This window comes from Peromyscus eremicus, chromosome 11 (assembly GCF_949786415.1).
Source record: "Peromyscus eremicus chromosome 11, PerEre_H2_v1, whole genome shotgun sequence".
In the NCBI taxonomy this organism is placed as follows: Eukaryota; Metazoa; Chordata; class Mammalia; order Rodentia; family Cricetidae; genus Peromyscus; species Peromyscus eremicus.
This window is the reverse complement of record NC_081427.1, coordinates 31,753,580-31,775,435: the sequence shown is the minus strand read 5'-3', so window position 1 is coordinate 31,775,435 and position 21,856 is coordinate 31,753,580. Positions and strand designations below refer to the sequence as shown.

The 21,856-nt window shown below is 39.1% G+C and overlaps 1 protein-coding gene and 1 pseudogene across 3 annotated transcripts in view; both read left to right on the top strand.

Moving 5' to 3' along the window:
• Positions 1 to 14,164, top strand: part of Ttc33 (tetratricopeptide repeat domain 33) — a 37,046-nt gene extending 22,882 nt beyond the window's left edge. For all 3 annotated transcript variants that reach the window (XM_059276212.1, XM_059276213.1, XM_059276214.1), the window contains exons 4-5: positions 4,872 to 5,003; positions 9,394 to 14,164. In XM_059276212.1, the coding sequence (XP_059132195.1) occupies positions 4,872 to 5,003; positions 9,394 to 9,747 (486 nt within the window). In that variant the 3' untranslated portion in view covers positions 9,748 to 14,164. The remainder of the gene's footprint in view (positions 1 to 4,871; positions 5,004 to 9,393) is intronic.
• Positions 808 to 2,990, top strand: LOC131921971 (heat shock protein HSP 90-alpha-like; annotated as a pseudogene).
• Positions 14,165 to 21,856: the final 7,692 nt, after the last annotated feature.

Sequence of the window (21,856 nt, the reverse complement as noted above, 5' to 3'; positions counted from 1 at the left end):
CTGTGCTTGTTCAGTGAGCAGTGATGAACAAATACGTCTGCTCTCATTTCTCTTTCCCAATACAATTTATTTTTAAAAATTTAGCATACTATTTAAAATGTTGTTTTGTATATAAAGTTAGAAATGCATGGGGATTTAGCTCAGTGGTAGAAAGCTTGGGCGCAAGGCCCTGGGTTCAGTCCTCAGCTCTGAAAAAAAAAAAAAAAGACAAAATAACAAGAAATGCATTTGCTTTTACAATGAGGTCAACTGTTATTTCAACCTAGCTCTGAGAAGATATAACATATGGATAAAATTACTAGCACATTTTTTAAATAGGTGAAAAGTTTCTACTTTGACTATAAATTGTCTACTCTACCAATAGCTAATTTTTCTTCAAAATGACAAAATGAGGATGCATTGTATTTTGGAATACACACACACACACACACACACACACACACACACACACACACACATATTTAAATGGTATGGGTCCATTGCTCCAGCATCCCAGAGCTGCTACTAGTGTAGCATGTGCTAGTTACTCAACGAAGATGCTTGAGGAAACCCAAACCTAAGCCTGACCAATGAGGAGGAAGAGGTTGAAACTGCCTTTCATGTACAAATTGCCCAGTGAATGTCACTTGATTATCAATAATTTCTACTCAAAGAGATCTTTCTTGGGGTGTTCATTTCAAATTTATCAGATGCTTTGGATAAATCAGATGTGAGAGTGTAAACAAGACTGTGGGAAGAAGTTCCTTATCAATTCTTATTCCTAGCAAACAGGATCAAACTCTCATTATTTCAGATACTGGAATTAGAATGACCAGTGTTGACTTGATCAACAGCTTTGGTACTGTTGCCAAAAGTACCTTTGTGGGGCGGCGGTGGCTCATGCCTTTAATCCCAGCACTCGGGAGGCAGAGCCAGGCGGATCTCTGTGAGTTTGAGGCCGGCCTGGTCTACAGAGTGAGATACAGGATAGGCACCAAAACTACATGGAGAAACCCTATCTCAAAAAACCAAAACCAAACAAACAAACAAATAAAAAAAACAACAAAAAAAACCCCAAAAAACAAACAACAACAAAAAAAATATAAGTACCTTTGTAAAAGCCTTCATGGGGGCTTTGCAGATGCTTTTGTGATTAGCAAGTTTGGTGCTGTTTTTTTACTGTATATTTCATTGCTGAGAAAGTGACTGTGATCATGAAACATAATAATGGTGAGCAGCATGGTTGGGAATCTTTAGCAGAGTGATTATTCACAGTGAAAACTGCCACAGGGGACCTATGAGCCGTGGAACAAAGGCTAGCCTATGTCTGAAAGAAGACCAAGCTGACTACTCGGAGGAAAGAATAATAAAAGAGATTATGAAGATGCATTCTCAGTTTATTGGGTAACCCATTGCTCTTTTCGCAAGAGTGTGATAAAGAAGTCAGTGATCATGAGGCTGAAGACAAGGAAGAAGAGTCTGGTTGGTGTCAGGCCTTAAATAGAAGTTCATTCAGAAGAAAGAGGAGGAGGAGGAAGGGGTAGAGAGGGAGTGAGGGGGAGGAGGGGGTGGAGAGGGAGTGGGAGTGAGGAGGAGGGAGGGGAGGAGCATGGTAACAAGACAAAGAAGATTAAGAAAAGGTACATCCCTCAAGAAGCACTCACCCAAGCAAATCCTATTTGGACCAGAAACCCTGATGACATTATCAGTGAAGAACGTGGGAAGGTCTATAAGAGCTTGACCAATGATTGGGAAGCACACTTGGCAGCGAATCATTTTTCTGTTGAAGGACATTTGGAATTCTAAGTGCTTATTTTTGTCCTAAGACATGTTCCTTTTGATCTATTTGAAAACAGGAAAAATAAAGAAAAGAATAACATTAAATTGTATGTATGCTGTTTCCATCCTGTCTACCTATAAGGAGTTAATAATCCCAGAGTATCTGATTGTCATTACAGGGCTGGCAGACTCTAAATAAGGAGATATTACAACTGTGGTAAGTTGTAACAAAGCAAAACTTGAAAGTTATCAAAAAGAATTTGGTCAAAAATTGCTTAGAACTGTTGATTGTACTGGCAGAAGATAAAGAAAAATATTATGAACAATGCTTGAAAAATAGAACTTAGAAATCATTGAAGACTCAAAATTGCAAGAACCTTTTAGAGCTGTACAGTACTCCACATCAGCTCTGGGGATGAGACCATCCTTTAGGACTGCTTGCCAGAATAAAGGAAAACCAGAAACACATCTGTTTTGTCACAGGTGAGACCAAGTACTTTGTTCCTAATGTGGCCTTTGTGAAACATCTCAAAGCATGGTTTCGAAATGGTGCAAATGGCTGGGCAGTGGTGGTGCACGCCTTTAATCCCAGCACTCGGGAAGCAGAGCGAGGCAGATGTCTGTGAGTTTGAGGCCAGCCTGATCTACAGAGCGAGATCCAGGACAGGCACCAAAACTACACAGGGTTTTTCTCGAAAACAACAACAACAACAAAAGAAATGGTGCAAATGATAAAGCCCATTGGTAAGTACTGTGTCCAGCAGCTGGAGGAGTTTAAGCAGAGGATTTTAGTGTCAGTCACCAAAGAGGGAGGGAGTGGAACTCTCAGAAGATGAAGAAGAAAGAAAGAAAAAAAGAGGAGGAAGAGAAAAAAAAGAGGAGAAAAAGACAAAATTTCTGCAAAATTATGGAAAGACATTTTGGAACTAAAGGTGGAAAAGATAGTCATCTCAAACTTATTGGTAACTTCCCCAGGCTGTATGTCCCAGGCACATATGCATACATACAGCAAACATGGGAAGAGTCAAGTCTCAAGAGACCAATCAGCAGTGACTCACATGGCAGCAAAGAGACACCTGTGGGTGCACCCCGACCACTCCATTTCTGAGGCCTTGCAGCAGAAGGTGGAGGCTGACAAGAACGGCACCTCTGTGAAGGGTCTGCTCATCTTGCTGGGTGAGCCTGTAGTTGTGGCTTCTGCCTTCAGTCTGGAAGATCTCCAGACATGCTAACAGCATTCAGAGGGTGATCAGCCTTCGTCTAAGATGATCCCTGCTGCTGTAACTGAAGAGATGCTGCTTCGGGAAGGACATGAAAGAGAACAGCTTCATCAGAAGAACTGTGTAGCTACATCTTCAATACTTACCTTCTTTTCTTCTATTTTATAGGAGTTTTTGGTTTATTTTTAACATTTTAAAAAGTTTGTGACATGATAACTAGGGAAGAAAAGGGTTTTTTTTTCTCCTTAGGTATTAAAGAAAAACTAGGAATGCCTTTTCTGGTTTTGCCTCAGCTTATTTGAACAGGTTAGTAGAACATTTGGTGTAGGAATATAACCTGTTGTTGACTTTGTGGTCGATAGCAAGCTGGATTCCTCAGTAGACTGAATCTTGCCACTGAAGTGTTCTGAGATATATCTTGATGTTTAAAAGAAAAAAAAATGTTAAAATGCCCTGAGTTCATCTTCCAGGATCCCCCTTTCAAAGTTTCCATCTTCTCTAGTTATTTCTAAATGCACTAATCTTAGAAATAAGTATGTTAGCTGAATCAACTTGATAGAAAGCAATCCTCACAGGGCTTGTTGCCCCAAAGAAGCACTGAGGAACAAAGCCTTAACCCTCCCTAGGTCTCGGAAAGGCAACCCGTCAGTAGCTAGCTAAGACTCATGGATGGAAATGCAGTTCCCAGGTCACATCTGCCTAAAAGGTAAAAACAGACAAGATGAAAAAGAAAAGACACAGCATAGGGCTGAGCAAAAGGCTGGAATAGATGTGATTTATTACCGGCTAAGAAACTAACATCTGTATTAGATATGCATTTCTAATACTTAGTGGAGACACTGTGCAGAAAGCCTCTGAGCACCTGATCTAGTTATCTAAGGACTACTACACGTCTCAGACAGCCCGGTGTGGTGGTGCATGCTGTAATCCCAGAGTTTAGAGAGACTAAGGCAAGGAGAGTCAGGAGTTCCAGGACAGCTTGAGCTTCGTAGGGAAACTCTCAAAATTAAAATAACAAAACAGCCTCTAAAAAACATTCAGTACAATTTTTGATAAATAATTAATTATTACAGTTCAGCCTTGATCTATATTAACAAGTATTTTTCACGTAATACTCTGAAATGAAAGGTGCATGCTTTAACAACTTTGATTTATTTTATAGAGGAAGAACCCAAATAAATTAGGTCCACTGAAGCAGAATCTGTAAAGTCCTTCTTTGGAATGCTTTCACATTCAGGGTTAAAGTATGTGTAGATTAAGGGAAGATTCGTGGGGAACTATATGAAGAGTTTAATTTAGAACCTAAGAATGGTGTTTGTGTCAGGAGTGTTCCAAATGTTCATGGAATCAAAGATTATAAAGGAAGTACAACTGTTTCCCATGGGCATTCAGTTCTCTAGTTCTGTGAATTTTCTGGTTTGTGTGGCTTAAAAAGCCCAGGTGTTAGGCCTACAGGGTGTTTAATTTTCACAACAGGTAAATGTGCACTTGGGACTGGATGGCTGGTTGAACAAATGTATTTATCTAGTTTTAACAACAAGATTTGAATGTTTCCTAAAAAATGCATTGTAAATAAATAGAGTAATTGTAAGTGAAACTTGGACTTCGGATAGCTTTGAGCTACTGTGGCTAGAATACAACCTCTTGGTTTTGATCAAATGAACATAGAGATACTTTATATTTTTATTTATTTGGGGAGGGAAAAAAAAGGTCTAGAATTTCTGATACTGAATGTGAAGTAGGGGATAAAATCCTTGGGAATGCTGTGTGCCAAGTTTAAAATATATTTGTAAAGGAAAAGCATTGTTCGTGTGTGATGTGTACCAGTAGTTTGCTAGTATATATTACATATGCTCGTGACGGGGTTTGTTTCTTCTTCTTTGTGGCACATAGGTCCTGATGTCTCTTCATGAAATGTTTCCAGCGGTACATGCAGCAGAAATGGCCGTCAAGCGTAACCCACACTCCTGGGAGTCTTGGCAAACTTTAGGTCGTGCTCAGCTTGGATTAGGAGAGATAGTGCTGGTAACGAAATGTGATTGTTATAGTGCTCAGATTTAATTATATTTTGATTTTTAAACTATGTTTCTTCTTCCAGGCGCATGTTGTGTGTTGAGCACACCCCTTTCTGCCTCCTCTTGTTTTACTGTATTCTCTCTACCCGCCTTTTTCTCGGTTACCCCACCCTGTTAGTCTCTGTTGTTTCCCTACAAATTTACTTTTATTTTCATTAATGTCTACATAGATGATTTTATGTGACGCTATAAAATCTAGGAACAGTAGGGGAGAGAAAATATGTGACGTTTGTCTTTCTGAGGCTGGCTTAATGCCCTTAATATGATTGTTTCCAGTCACATTCATTTTCCTAAGAAGAATATAACTTCATTCTTTATAGCTTAAAAAATGCAGGACACACACACACACACACACACACACACACACACACACACACACACACAGTTTCCTTGTACTGTTGTTGGACACCTGGGTTGTTTCCTGCTTAGCTGTTGTGAATGGTGGTGCATGGATATCTATGTGTATCTCTGTGATGTGTCTGCTTGGTGTCCTTGAGTACCCAGGAGTGCTGTAGCTGGATCAGAGCGGGGTCAGAGCGGGGTCAAATAATAGATCAATTTCTAGTTTGTTTGTTTTTCCCCTAAAAAACCTCCATGCTTTTCATGAAAGAATCTTACTGAGTTTTGATTTGTGTTCTCTGATTCCTAATGAGGCCGAACATTCTTTCATGTTTATTGGCCATTTGTGTTTTATCTTTTTCTAATTTGACATTTTAAAAGTTAAAATGTGATTACATCATTTTCTTCTTTTCTTTCTTTCCTCCAACCCCTCCTATATCCCTCCACTTGCTCCTTCTCAAATTCATGGCCTCTTCTTCTTTGTTATTATATCTGTGTGTGTTATATGTAAATTCGCAAGTATATCAATATAACCCGCTCAGTCCATTTAGTGTTAATGTGATTTCAGGGCTGACCATTGGTATCAGATAGCCAGTTAGGGTGCTCCTCCCTGGAGATGACTATTTCTCCCACTTTCAGGATTCTTTATTTTTCTATAGTTCTCCTTCTAGTGGGGGGCCCTGTGAGCTTGACCCCTTCCTTCCAGTTACCATGTCTGTTGGTCTTGTACTTGGTCTTGGGTAGGCATAGATATTGTTGAGGTATAATGGGTGAAGCTCTTCTGTCCTTTCTGGGAAATACAGTCTCACAGCAGATTTCCTAGTCCTATGGCCCTTAGTCTCTTGTCTCCCTCTTCCTTGATGGCCTCTGGGTCTTAGAGTCAGAAGTTGTGTTGTGGCTATATATTGGGTCTGGGAACCTCATGATCAGTGGTTCCATGCATTTTGACCAGTTGTGGTTTTCTGTAATGGTTTCCATCTGTTGCAGGAAGTTTTTTTTGATGAATGGTGAGAGCTAACTTACTATGGGCATAAGAATAAGTATTTAAAGTGCAGTTATAAAAGTGTAGATTTACTAAAGTAGTAGTAGTAGTAGTAGTAGTAGTAGTAGTAGTAGTAGTAGTGTCTCCTCTAAGGTCTATGACCTCATTAGCCCCAGGAGTTGGCTAGGTTTCCAGTACCAGGCATCATTTCCTTCCCATTGAGCTGGCCTTAAACCCTATTAGATAGCCATTGGTTACCACCAAGATATGAGTACCACTATTGCACACTTAAGGATAGTATGCCATGCTGGTCCTTGTTGTGGTTCCGAGTCATCACAGCTAGATAGGACTTTCAGTTACTTCCCCTCCTTGGCAAGTTATTTGGTACCTTCCAGTGCTAGGAAAGCTTATCCTTGGGAGAAGACTTTTGAGTCAGACCTAGCTCAGATCTTCTGAGTCCTGTATCTGAAGTGCATGATTTCTTTATCAATAGGGACTTAACATTCCTCCTCTGAGAGGCAGCCAAAGGAAACATCAATCGCCTATAATGTTTTGGGAGTTTCTTGGACTACCTTGACCAACATCTTGAAAGGGGGTTTCTCTGCCTGGTACTGAAGTTTTTCTTACAGTCTATGGCTCTTGTGGGGAGCATTATTAGCCTGACTGGCATATCACTCTTTAAACCATATATATGTACATGTATACAAATACACTAACATGCCTTATCTATAATTTTAGGTACATAAAAGTAATTCCTCAGGGACGTTCCTTCAAATATCCTTAGTGCTACTGTCCCTTCTTCCCGCTCCTCTTCCCCATTTCTGTTTCATATCCGTGTATCCCGCTGTTCCTCTCTCTGGGAAATACAGATACCTAGTGGAATGGGAGAGTGAGAAAGCAGGAGGTCAAGAGCGAAGCAGAGAGGGCAAGGCTTGTCAGGAGAATGCTGGTTTAGGGGACAGGATAAAAGAGTGAGAACATGGAAGGCAATGGCCCAGGAAGGAAAAAAAGCTATGAAAGAATGATGGGATTACTGAGATATTTAAGATTTATTGGAGAAGTTGGAAAGGAAAGAAGAGTAGGAAAATGTGTAGGTAGCTCTTTATGAGCAGTGGTTCCGTTCATTCATGTGGCCCTTAGCCGCTAGTGCTGACATTAGCTTGGGCCTGCCTTTTCAGGGGTGACGTATGGCATGATCACCTTTGAACTTCTGTGTCAGTGTGTGATACATACTGCCACCTAAAAGTCTTAATTCCCTGATGTTTTCCCAGTCCCATTTGAGTTAGTGCTCTTAATACTGTGATAGTTGTTGCACTAGACATTTCATTTGCACAGCTTGGCATTTCTTTGCATCTGTGTACTACTGTTTTGTGTACAATAACTTTGTAACACATACGGGAAATCAGGAAGTGTGATGCTTCTGGCTTTGTTCTTTCTCAAAATTGATTTGGTGAGGTATTTTGTAGTCCTGTGTTAATTCCAGAATTTTATTTTCTGTCTCTATTAAAATGCTATTGTATGTATTGTAGTTTTGCGGTGGGTAGTAGAAGCGTGTTATTGGCATTAAGTTTTCCAACCACGAGCAGGAGATACGATCCATTTGTTTGCGTCTCTAACTTCCTTTAGACACTTTTGTGGCCTCAGGTTGGAAGTCTTCGCCCTCCAGCTGCTGCTGTTCTGTGTGCCTCCTCCCGTCTTCCGTCACCTGGTTCTCAGTGTGGAGAGGCATAATCCAGCTTTGATGTTGGTTTCATACACTGCAGCCTGTTGGAGGTTTTTATTACTCTTCGTAGATTTTTGTTTTTTGTTATTGTTCTTTTTTTCTTCTTCTTTTTTTGTGACTGAAAGTCACTATTTTGTTCAGGCTAGCCTTGACTTCCTTGGTACAAGTCATCCTCCTGCTTCAGCTTCCTGAGTAAGCGAGGACTTAGGCACTTGCTCCTGTGACTGGCAGTTCTGACAGTCATCTTTATATTCTTTCCTAATTCTCTGGCTAGAACTTACTGTTCAATTGTGAATATAAATGGGAAGAGCATCCCAATTGTTGTCTAATACCAAATGATCAGCCCTGAAAACACACACAAGTAACATTCTATAGACTGAGCAGGTTATATTTAGGAATATATGCGTACATATGTGCATGCAATAACAAGTAATGAAAAAAGAGGCCTTGGATTTGAAAGAGAGCAAGGAGGAGCATATGAGATCATTTAGAGGGAGGGCATGGAAGGGAGAAGTGATGTAATTATATTATAATCTCTAAAATAAAATTAAAAAAAAAGAAATGGGAAGATCTGGCCTCGTTCTGATCTTGCAGGAAATCGCCCAGTTTTTCACTGTGGAGTGTGATGTTGGTCTTGAGTGTTGTATTGCATGGCTTTTATTTCCATGTGTTCCTAGATTGTTGACTTTTTAATCACAAAAAGATATTGAGTTTTGTCAAATATTTTTCTTTACCTATTGGGACAAATACTATGATTTTGGTGTTTTATTACGTGGTTTATGATTTCAGTTGCCCATGTTGAACTGTGTGACTAGCATCTGAGGGATAAATCTTTTTTTTTGGGTTTTTCGAGACGTGGTTTCTCTGTGTAGTTTTGGTGCCTGTCTTGGAACTTGCTCTGTAGACCAGGCTGGCCTCAAACTCACAGAGATCTGCCTGGCTCTACCTCCCGAGTGCTAGGATTAAAGGTGTGTACCACCACCACCCAGCCTGAGGGATAAATCTTATGTGGACATAATGTTTCACTCTTTTAAGATGCTCAAACCCTAAGTACCAGTGCCCTAATTGAATAGTCCATCAGCATGTTCTTAGTCTTTCCCCCTCACACCTGTATGTTTTTCTCTATCATAATCATCTAGACAGATGGCCTATCTTTTGTGTTAAAATTAATTATAGTAGTGTGCTAGAATAGACATGTATGGATGCATAGATACCCACACCTACTTGTATGTATGTAATTGTAGCTAACATGGTGATTTTTAGAAATAAGCAAATGAAAAAATCTTTTTCTCCCAGGCAATTCGAAGTTTTCAAGTAGCCCTCCACATATATCCAATGAACCCTGAGCTATGGAAGGAGGACCTTTCTTGGGCAAGAAAGCTCCAGGAGCAGCAGAAAGTAGCACAGAGGATTGAAAAAAAAGAAATCCCACCAGAAGGAACAGACATCTCACCAGAGTCAATCCCTGACTATGACTTTGAAAGCGATGAGATTGTTGCTGTTTGTGCAGCTGTTGCAGAGAAACAGAAGTCAGTGTCTGCAAATAAAACCATGGTTGTTGTGTCAGCTTCTGGAACTGTGGAGATAGTAAATGAGAAGGAGGAGGGCTCTTCCACCCCAGATGGCTCTGTCTTTATCAAAGCTCGATGAAGCAGTACACAATGAAAAGATGTTTGAATCTAGTTTTGGTTTGGTTTGGGTGTGTTTTTTTTGGTTGCTACTTAATGCTTAGATGACATAGGGATATCCACTCTGGAGGAGAAGGGCAAAACTTGTATTTGTAAAATACAAAAATCAAGTAGTGGAATTATTCTTTAGTGATTGGACTGTGCTTCTATAAGCGACTTATACTTAAGGATAGCATCTTAAGTGAAATGTGTTTTGACTGATGGACATTTAATTTGACTGTATGGGAGAGTACATTTAAAGATACAATTTGGAAAGTGTGTTCTTGAAAAGTGGTTAACTTGACAGGCAGTGTTATTACAATGTAGACTTGCAGACTTTTGTTTTATGATAAAGGAAGTATGTGATTTCTTTCCCTCCTAGAAATCTGCTGTTGTCTCTCTTCCATTTTTCTTGCTTCACTAGTGTAAGCTTAGATATTTCTGACATTCATCTTGATTCAGAGTTATCATTTGAAATATTTTAAAATTTGCCTAAAAATGCATGCAAATGTGTGTATCCTGAACATTTCTTTGAAATTTTTTATTCTAATTTGTGCTTGTGTTTTGACTTTATAAAGTTAAGAATTGGTAACTGTCTTCTTCAGTATTTGCTAACGATTAATACTGATGTGTCAGAATGATGTTTCATTTCATTGTTAAGGTTGACTCATCTTTATCACAAGTCAGTCATTTGTAAAGGTGAACAGCATTTGCAGATGGTCGGTAAATTCTCCTCTTACATTATCCGGGTCAAAACAGAGTTTCTTTCCTTTTTCCCTTTTATGGGGGAGGGTGTACCTAGAGCCCCAGCGTGCTAAACCAGCACCCGGCTGCTGAGCTAAATCCTCCTGTTTCTTTTTCTTATTTTTGAAAGTATGAAGAACCCAGAAAACATTTCTTCCCTTTTTGGTTTTGGTTTTTGAGAGACAAGGTCTTACTTTTAACTCAGGCTGACCTCAAGGCTCTCTTTCTGCTTCAGCATCTGGGACTGCTGGGAATACAGGTTTGAGCTACAGCAGCTGACTAATACTTCTTGCTTGTAACTTTGCAGTGAACTACTTATAAACGTCTTTCTAAATAGCTGCTTTTGAACTATTCAGTGAAATGAAAAAATAATTACAATGTCAAATAGGTATAAAATATCTCTCTCTTTAAAAGTAACAAGGCAGATGTATTATTAGCTTGTCAATATGTGACTGACGAGCAAGGAACTGGAATGTGATTAGTAGTATAATCTCATGAGTGAGCAGATATAGTAAGGAAGCAAAATGCCTGTAATCCCAGCATTGTCGGAGGCTAAGGCAGGAGAGTTGTAAGTTCAAGGCCAGCCTGGCTACCCATAGCAAGTCCTTGCCTCAGAACAAAACAGAAACAGCGGCAGAAAAGAAAAAAGTTATTAAAAATCGTCATTCACAGCTACAAACCAATACTATTATCGCCATGAATTACTGTTTTTATTGTATATATTGTAGTACAAACCAACGCAACTGTCAGGTGCTGTCCCTTCTGATACTCAGGAAGATATTATTGATGTAAATTTTTTCCATTAGAGATGAAAGTTATTTCTGTTGTGTTATGCAATCTTAGCAAAAACTGTTGAAACAGGTTAAGTATGGTCAGCATTTTTGTGAGGATGATATTTTTCAGAAGTATTTTAGGGGAGTGTTCATTTTTTTTTCTTTGAGAGTTGGAGAAATCAGCAGTTGCCTTAAAAAGTATTATATTTTCCCCCTAAATTATATCATCAAAAATTTAGCCCCTGGTTAGAGAGGCCAGTTTTAGAATGAGTTAAGATAAATATTTTGTTAAATAGCAAAGGACATTCTCAGAGGGTCGTTGGGTGGCTAGAGAAGTGAATGTCACATTTGATATGTTACATATGGATATCTGTTTATTGTGTAATTTACGAACAAACAGATTTTCCCTGTGTTTTGGAGTTTCCCCTCTTAGATTTGGAAATTAGATTGGTAGATTTTGTTTTTTCTGTGTAAAAGTACACACGAAACATTTGCATTGTTCCTCACACATGCCCTGCTTAGTGAATGCTAGCTGTTCTAGGAAGAACTTGTCTTAGTTTGGGAATACTTCCTCTCACTTCCTTCTGATTTTAGAAAAGATTTTTTTTCCCATAACCTTTTATCTGAATCAAGTCACTGCTTGTGATACTAAAAGATGGTTGTCAGTTAGAGATTGCTCTTGGCATGGGGTTTATACTTCAACCCGAAAAGAGGCAAGACCCCATATGGCCTGCATGCTGCTTCTAGACTGTTAAACCTGTTTCAACTGGTTTGGCATTAGTGGGTCATGCTAGTCTCTTTATTACTTGGATATAAGATGTAAAGTAGACAAGATGGGGAGAAAAAAGAAGAATGATTTATGGAAAAAGACTTATTTTTCCAGACCCCAAAAGGTACTTTAGCTAATAATTCCATGCAGGAAGAGAAAAACCATTCATTATTTTGCTCGGATGTGAGTATATAAAAATTTACTAAGTTTGTCAATTAGAATAATACATTTTTATGAATCTGGAGAAAAATGACACTGATGATAATGATATAATTATGTTTAATGATCTTAAACATTATTAGTGTTAAAATTATATTGAATATGATTTGTATTGTTCTGGTTTCAAATTTGTATGGTATAGATACTTATTAGAACATTACACATTGAGATCATACCTGAAAACTTGGGATTCATGTTAATCTCTAGAATGCAGGAGACTGGGTGATAAAGTATTGTATCTTAGATATCTAACAGAGTTGAAAAGTTATCAGGGAGGCATTTCAGAGCTCATACCTGCTACAGCTGGGTCCTGTGGACAGAACAGGATAGTGACAGCATAAGCACGCAAGTATTTTAAATTGCTATTGCTGTTTGGCTAAAACTAATGAGGAGTTAAAAGGAGTTGTCTTAGGAAACTGGCATTTTCATGATTGTAGCGGCACAGCCCTGTCAGTTTGCAGATTATGCTTTATGCAGGGACCCAGAGGCTGGCTCCCCTTTCCCAGCAGTCAGAGAGTTATTAATCAGTTCTTTAATTTCCTTCAGTCAGAAACCCTTCAAAACCTGCTCTGTAGTAGACATTCTAGGCCGTGGTTTCATGACATAGCATGTGTCTAAATGAGTTAGGAGTTAACACAGAACCATCATCATCTTCAGTGTGTGTGTTAAAATGTGACTTTTCTGAGACACCAACAGAGGAGTTCATGATTGGTGCCATTTTTGAATACAGAAAATCCCCTTTTAAACTGTATTAAAGCATGACAGTTGTAAATGACCTCTTTACTCATGTAAGTTAAAATTAAATGAAGGAGATTATATCTGAAGTCATGTACCTTAGCCACATGCAGTTGAATAGGGCCAGCATGAATGCAGGAGCTACGGTGGCCCTTTAGTTAGTATAGAATACCTTATTGAGTGTTGTGTGTGAACCACCTGAATTGTACTTGGAGAGTGGTGGGAAAGCTGATAAATGTGCGCTGCCTTTTTTGGGAAAGCAGGTTAGGTAGGGATGAATTCCTTTCATCTTGCTTCTTAGAACATCCATTAATCAAGGACTCTTGATCTCCCTCCCACCTTCCAAAGAGAGAAGGAGCCTAGTCAATCTCCATGCCTCCGACTTGTCTCTTAGGTAGTTAGGCCACAAAGGAGCACAGATCATTTAGGACTCCCTTCAGCTCTAATAAAGATTTGAGTTTATTTCAAAAGTATGAAATTTAGTAAAAACAAAATGTAAAAATCCTAATTTTTGCTTTTTTCTTAGTGGAGATTTTATTGAAAATGAATAATGTTTGTTACAAGGCAGCAGGAAATTTTGCTTATGCTATTTAAAGGTCTGCTGCCTCGGAATGGTAGTAAACCACAAAGTTGAAGGAAGGAATGTGGACCGAGTTATGATACCCTCTACCCCCTTCTGTCAGTTTTCTTAAGGGACTGTAATTTAGTTACAGGAAAAGGCAACCACGTTAAGTTTGCAGTTTGAAAAGTTCTTGACAAATTTACCTATCCCAGCCATTGTGAGGAGTCCTATGTCCACCTAAAAAGTCTCTTAAAATTCTTAAGTACTCTAGTTCACTTCTACCCCAGCACCCTGCTCTCTTCAACAACTTATCTGCTTTCTGTGACTATAAATTAGAGTTTTCTTTTATGGAATTATAAATAAATAGAGCATACAGTATGTACTTCATGTCTGGCATATTTTGCTTAGCACAGTGTATTTGAAGTTCTTCCATGCACAGATTGACCCATGTTATTGCGTATGTCAGTTATATGTTCTGTTCTGTTCCTTAGTATTCTGTTGTAGGAATATACCACAGTTTAACTATTGGTAATGATGAACATTTAGGTTGTTTCAAGTTTTGCTTTATTATGAATAAAGCTGCTATGTACAAATGACACATTCTGCTTATGGACATATGCATTAATTTCTTTTGGGTAAATGCATAAGATGAAGGCTGACTCTTCATATAAGGAACTTTATGAAGCTTTTAAAGATCTCCCAAACTATTTCCCATGTTTTGTGTTTACTAGCAATTGCTGAAGAAGTGTTTGTTTTCCCACAGCTTTGTCAATCTTGGTATTGTCCATCTTGATCATTTTATCCAGGTTAGTGGATGTTTTTGTCCTGAATATACATTTCCCTGCTGTTCTTCCTTTTTTCTTTTTTTGGACATAATCTTCCCCGTATCCTGGCTAAGCTGGCCTTGAATTTGCTGTATAGTTAAGGATGAACTACTGATCTCCCTTTCTCCACCTTCCAAGTGTTGGGATTGTAGGTGCTGTGGACCATCACACCTGGTTTACATCACCTGGTTTACATGGTGCCAGGGACTGACCAGGATAGGTAAACACTTCCAGCTGGCCTGCATCCCAGTCCCTGATGCTGGTTTTCATGGGCTTCCTTGACATTTTTTGGGGAGAAGGGTATGTTCAAATTTCTCCATTGTAAATTTTGGTTTCCTTACTCAGTTTTCTAACTAATACTGGCTAAAAATCTTTATGAGTTAGTATTGTGAATATTTTCTCTCCTGTACTTTTCTTTAAACACTGTTCTGAAAGTCAACACTGTAAACTTGGTGAAGGCCAGTATGTAGGGTTTTTCTCAGTTCTAAGTCACAAAGAATTTCCATAGTTTCTGCTAGATATTTTGTAGTTTTAGCTTTCTTGACTAGGTTTTTTTTTTTTTTGTTTTTTTTTTTAAGTTCATTTTATATGTAATATATGGTAGGAGCTGAGGTTCATTTTTTGATGACTTAATTGTTAACGCTGTTCAATGAAAACTGTTCTTTCCTTCCTGGCATATGCCTGACATCTCAGCACTGGGGAGCAGGGGCAGGATTGTGATATTCAGGCGAGCTGGAGCTACATAGCAAGAGCTGCCTCAAAAAAAACAAAACAAAACAAAAACAAAAAACCAAGTATTTATGTAAATAAATAAGTAAATAAAATAAAAGTAAATGATGTCTTTATGATTTTATGATTTATTTTGTAAATGTTAAATCAATTATGTTTCTTATAATTTTGGTTGTGAGCCTAGCCTTTAACAGCTGATCTTTCCAGTCCAAATTCATTATATTTCTGGGATAAACTTCTCCTAGTCATGATGGATTACCCATTTTAAGTACTGCTCAATTCAATTTGGTAATATTACATTAGGGATTTTTGTGTCTGTTTGTACAGGATATTGACTTACAGTCTCATTTTAATGTCTGTGTTTAGTTTTCAAATAGGAATGATGCTGAGCCCCCTATAAATGAAAAGTATCTCCACCTCCTCTTCTTTCTCAAGCACTTAATGGAGATCACACATGAAGTCACTTGGGCCTAAGTTTTTCTTTGGGAGAAGATTTTTAATTACAAATGCAGTTTTAAAAATAGGTATAGTGCGCCAGGTGGTGGTGGCACACGACTTTAATCCCAGCACTTGGGAGGCAGAGGCAGGTGGATCTCTGTGAGTTCGAGGCCAGCCTGGTCTACAAGCAGGTTCCAGGACAGGCTCCAAAGATGCACAGAGAAACCCTGTCTGGAAAAACAAAAAACAAAACAAAACAAAAAAACAAAATAGGTATAGTGGGCTGGAGAGATGGCTTAGAGGTTAAGAGCACTGGCTGCTCTTGCAGAGGATCTGAGCTCAGGTCTCAGCAACTACATGGTGGCTCACAACCATCTATAATGAGATCTGGTGCCTCTTCTGGTATGCAAGCATACACGCAGGCAGAACACTGTATACATTATAAATAAATAAATCTTTAAAAAATAGGTATAGTGCAGGAATTATGAGTCATTGAGTGGTAATATTAAACAAAGATCTGAAAGAGTCCATTCAGAGCCATGTTGATATGTCTCACAGTCCTTTATTATTTGAAAGTCTCCTTCCTGTTCCTCTTCCACTACTATTTTCTTTTCATTTTTTAATTTTGAGATCATAACAATCACACTATTTCTCCCTTCCCTTCTTCCAAATCCTCTCATACACCCCTCCCTATTCTCCCTCTTTTCACTAATTGTGTGTATATATGTATTTACACACACACACACACACACACACACGTATATGTACACACACACCCCTTTTCACTAATTGTATGTATGTATGCACTACACATATACATATATATGTACACACACACACCCTGTAATATAAACTGTCTAGTCTGAGTAATGTTATTTGTATGTGCCTTTTCAGAGCTGATCATTCGGCACTGGACAACAATTGGTGTGCTCTTCCCTGGGGAGGAACACTTCTGCTCCCAGCTTTCCTCACTCGCCTACCATTCCTTGTGTGGGACTGTGGGCTTTTCCTGTCCGGTTTGGCTTGTCCACTGGTGTCACCCTTGTTCTGCTTGCATTTGCGCAGTCATGTTGGGACTTTATGGATGTCGCTTCTGATGTTACTAGGAGACACAATCTCGCAACAAACTCCTTAATCTTCTGGTTCCTTCTTTTTTAAAATTTTGTGTGCATTGGTGTTTTGCCTGCATACATGTCTGTGAGGGTGTCATTCCCCTGGAACTGGAGGTGCAGACAGTTGTGAGCTGCCATGTGGGTACTGGGACTTGAATCTAGGTCCTCTGGAAGAGCAGCCAGTGTTCTTAACAGCTGAGCCAGCTCTCCAGCCTGATCCTTCTGGCCCTTAACAATCTTTCTGCCCGCTCTTCTACAGTGTTCCCTGAGCTTTAGGTACAGGATGCTTTGTAGATAGGATTGGGATTGGGCTCCACAACTCTGCTTTTTGATTGGTTGTGGTTTTCTCTAGTGTCTTCCATCTTTTACAAAGAGAAGTTTCCCAGATGAGGGGTGAAGACCATACTTACCTTTACTTATAAGTATAGATATTTAGAGTTTAGTTAGGGGTTATGCTGGTTTAGTAAAGTGGTGATTGTAGGTGGTTCTCTTCTAAAAGCCATGACTTCCCTATTCCTGGGTAGTTGGCTAGGTTTCCAGTGCCAGGCATGATTTCTCTTTTGAGTGCGTCCTCAGTTTAATTAGAGAACTGTTGGTTACTGCCAAGGTCTATGTGCTGCTACCGCCTCCTTCAGGTTATCATGGCCTGCTGGTCATTGATGTGGTTCATAGGCATCATAGCTGGGTAGGACTGTTGTCTCCCTCCTTTGGAAGCCTGCCTGGTGCCTTTTGAAAGCTAGTCCTCAGGGAGGGGGCATTCAGGTCAGTCCCAGCTCAGGGGTCCCTGGGCTCTGTTTCTAGAGTGCGTGGTATCTTCCGCAACAGGGACCACTTACCTCCCACCTCTGGCCCCCCATTGTTCTAAACAGGAACTAGTCATTTTTTTCTTCAGTATTTTTCACATTTTATATTTTGCTTATTGTATCCTACCTGATACTTTAATTTCCTTCTGTGTTCATATTGCTTATAAATGGGTTCTTAGTTCTGGAGGCTGGTCAGATTCATTTTCTTGATGGGGCTCGGGGAGAAGGGTTAGAGCCTTGACTACTTCTACCAGAAGTTAACTATTTCTAGCTATCACTTCTTGGTCTTATCAGCATCTATTGATTGCCTTTGGTGTACTTTCCTTGTCGCAGAGATCAAACACCTCACACAGAGAGCAGTAGAAGGAAGGCATTGTTTTGGCTAATGATCCCACCATACAGTCCATCAGGGAGTGGAAGGCAAGGGGGCAGCAGAGGAAGGTAGCTAGCTGGTCACGTGGCACCTGCAGGCAGGAAGCAGAAGGAGCTAATGCTGGTGCTCAGCTTGCCTTCTCCTTGCTATTCAGTGAGGACTGCAGCCCGCCCGTGGGATGGCTCCACCCACATTCAGGGTGGGTGTTTCTTCTGGAAACCTCTCCTAAATATACCCAAAAGTCTGTGTCCTAGGCGGTTCCAAATAGCATCATGTTGATGCAATTAACCATTCAATCTCGGTCATTATTTCACGAGAGGTCATAATAATAGTGATAGTTCTGTTTGTCTTTTGGTCCCAGAAAACTCTAAAGAGAAACTTCCTGAGTCCACTGTATTTTCTTTCTCTGGGAAATAATTTATACAGTAAAGCCATTTAGGAGTAAAGACCTGGTTCTTTTTCTTTCTCACCTAAAACTTAAAATTTGAAGTTAGCATACAAAATGGTGGATTTCATTATGGCATTTTCATATATATGCCATTAGACTTTGTTCTTATTGTCCATTGCTCCTCACGGCCCTCTTTTATTTCTCCCTTCCCTCCCCCAAATTGTCCCTTTTCTCTTTTCTTGTCACGGGTAGTTCATTATCTGTTTGCCCTACTTGACCTCCCTTAAGATGTCTTCCTTCCTTCTCATAGTCCTCTAGTTTCATATTCCACACCCTGCGTACACAGATAGACACCCCTAACACATGTACACACACACATTCTCTCTCTCTCTCTCTCTCTCTCTCTCTCTCTCTCTCTCTCTCTCTCTCTCTCTCTCTCCTGCATATGAAAACAAATAGGCCAGTATTTGTTTTTCTGGATCTAGCTTACTTCACTTAATTCAGTGATCTCTGGTTCTATCCATGTTCCCGCACACAAATCTTCCTTATTTCATGTTTAAAAATAATAGGTTGGTTCTCTAGCATTCTCCAGTGGTGACCAATGAACTGTTTAGTTGTGTTGTGTCTTCTAAAGCCATGCAGTAAGGTATGTTTTTGACATATTTCAGTTCCTAAAATTACTATGCAAGTTAAATTTCAAGGTGGTTGTATTAAGTTATACCTCTACCAACAGTGTGGAAGATTTTCTAAAGTGTATTTGGTGTTCTCTAACTTTTTTTATCTTAACTGTGTTTTTATTGATTTTTAACAGTTAAGACATTTTTAATAGTTGTTGGTTTGTCTTGCTGCAGGTAAGTATAACTTATGGTATATATATTTACTATCTCCTATGTAATTCATTATGATTTGGTTCAGTCTCTATTCAATATGTAGTAGAGTTAGGTATATCATTTGTCTTTCCATTTCAAAACCCCTCTTTGTTTTCCCTGGAGTCAGTAAGTGTCTTGATTTTTGTTTTCTATGTATATGTTACAAAAAAATCCCAACTGTTTAATGAATTTATAATTTTCCTGTTATTAATGCTACATATCCAACAATCTCCCTTTAAAAAAAAATCTTAGGGGTGGCCTAGTGTTCTCTCCAGCTGCCTTCTGACTTCACTGTGCTCTTGGCCTGCTGCAGAGCAGTGACTGAGTGCTTTCAACTGTCATGGAATTCTGTTGATTTTTCCTTTGTATTAAATCCCGTTTTATTCTTCTCAAGAAGGAAAAGTAATAATGTACCTGTTGAAATTGTAAGTGAGTGTTGTTTAAGGCATAGGTAAGTTTGGTGTTCTCTTCTGTCCCCTTCTTCCATGGTGGGAACTGGAGAGAATGAATGAATGAATGAATGAATGAATGGCAGAGATGTTGATGCTGTTTGAGAACTAGAGATCCGGTTCTCTTCCCCTCTTCCTTGACCCCATGTGATTCCCGTTTGTCTCTAAAGCACCAGCTGTGGCCCATGGCAGCTTCATGGGATAAAATGGTCTGTTGCTGTCAAGCTTTGTTATCTAGCTCCTTTTCTCATGGACGTGCAAGGCAATCATGAGAACATAGTTTCAGAATCAGGCTCAGCTTTGGACGTAGTGGTCAGAAGGCATGAGGCAGGGCGATGGTGGAGAAAGTATTATTTCTTTTTGTTCTGAAACTAATTCAGGTAGTTTACGGAAAATGTTTTGTGTAGCATGGATTTTTCTAACTTCATATTCAAGGCTAAAAAGTTTAGCTCACAGTAAATGGAATAAATGACTGAGAAATGGTGGCCTTCTTTTCCCTTGGCTGTTCTTTAAAGTATATACTAGGTTCAGCAATAAATTAAATTGTATACCTGTCAAGTTCATTTGTTGACTCTCAACTTCCTAAATATGACTGTATTTGGAGATAAAGCTTTCACAGGAAGGATATCAAGGTGAGGTTCTCTCTAGTATGCCTGGTGTTTTTATAATGGGGTATATGTGTGAGTGGAGATATGCATACAGCATGGAAATAAAGACAAAGGCCATGTGGGAACGTATTGAGAATGTTGTCATCCATAAACCAACAAGAGAAGCCTCAAGAGAAACCAACCCCGCCAACACCTTAAACTTGAACTTCCAGCCAATAAAACTCTGAGGAAATACATTTTTGTTGGTTAAGCCATCCAGTCTGTGGCAGCCTTGGCAGATTATCGTAGCCATATAAACCACTAAAAATGAAAACAAAATCTTCAGTGGACATTTCTCTAAAATATAAAACCAGCCAGTAACTATGTATATACTTGCAAAATATCATTAGTCATTAGGATATGCAGTGAAACTACTTCATGCCCATTAGATGGCTATAATAAAAATACAACAATAAATAGTGCAAGGTTATTGAAAAATCAAGGTCTTAAACATTGCTGGTGGCAGTGTAAAATATTATAGTCACGTGGAAAACAGTTCAACATTGCCTCAAAATACTGAGCTTAGAATTTCATTCCCAGTTACGAGCCCAAAAGGGTTAAAAACATTTATATACAAAAAAGTTCTTAGCAGCATTATTTACAATAGCCAAAAAGTGAGATCAATGCAACACTGGTCTAATTAGTGTGTGGATTCTAAAAAGTGGTATGGCAGTTCATGGGATATTATTCAGACATAAGGAATAAAGTATTGACTAATGTTGCCATATCAACAGACCATGAAAATGTTATTCTAACACAAAGATGGCCAACAAACAATGCCAGTTACTGCATTATTTCCCTTGTATAAAATGTTCACAATAGAGAAATCAATAGGCATATATTGGTTGTCAGGGGCTAGGGCTGAACAGTGTGGATTGATTGCAGATGGCAGGTGATTTCTTGGGATGATGAAAATATTTGGGAATTGTACATCAGTGATTTTTTTTTTTAGTTGAACTTACTAAAACATTTTAAAGGATGTATACTTTAAAGAATAAATGTCATAGTATGTGAGTTTCAGTAAACAAGATTAAGCCAAGTCAGTGTTCTTGGGAGTGAACCTGAAGTAAACATGAATGAGATATGTTGTGCTTATTAGTAATGCTAATTCATGAGTGAGGCTTTGCTTGCCCCAGGGATGTAAGTGAGGTTATATATACATGCATTAATTTATATATAAATCTAGGGATGGGTGATTTCTATGGTTCATATTTGTGAAGACAAAATAAAATCCGTATTCACAGCACATTTTCTGAAACCATTGTTTCTTAGGCATTCATTCAGATAGTGACAGAAAACATTTTAGAAGTTAAATCTGCATGCTCCTTACCTTAATCCCAGAGCCAGTAGGCCTGCAAAGATGGTGTCTTGCTTTTTTGACACTATCTAAAAATATCTTGAAGTACTTGCAGATAGCAAACCATGACCTCAGGCCTAGAGATTATTGCTAAAGTCTATCCTAAAACTGGCAGCGTTGGTGTCACCCAGGAAAGAATCAGAGGCTGCTGCTGGGTGTGCTGGTGCAGCTCTGTAATCTCCACACTCCACAGGAGTCACAGGCTAGCTTGAGCAAGAGTCTGTCAAGAAAGACAGATGGACATACGGGCAAGAAAGAAAGAAAAGAAAAGGAAGGAAGGAAGGAAGGAAGGAAGAAAAAG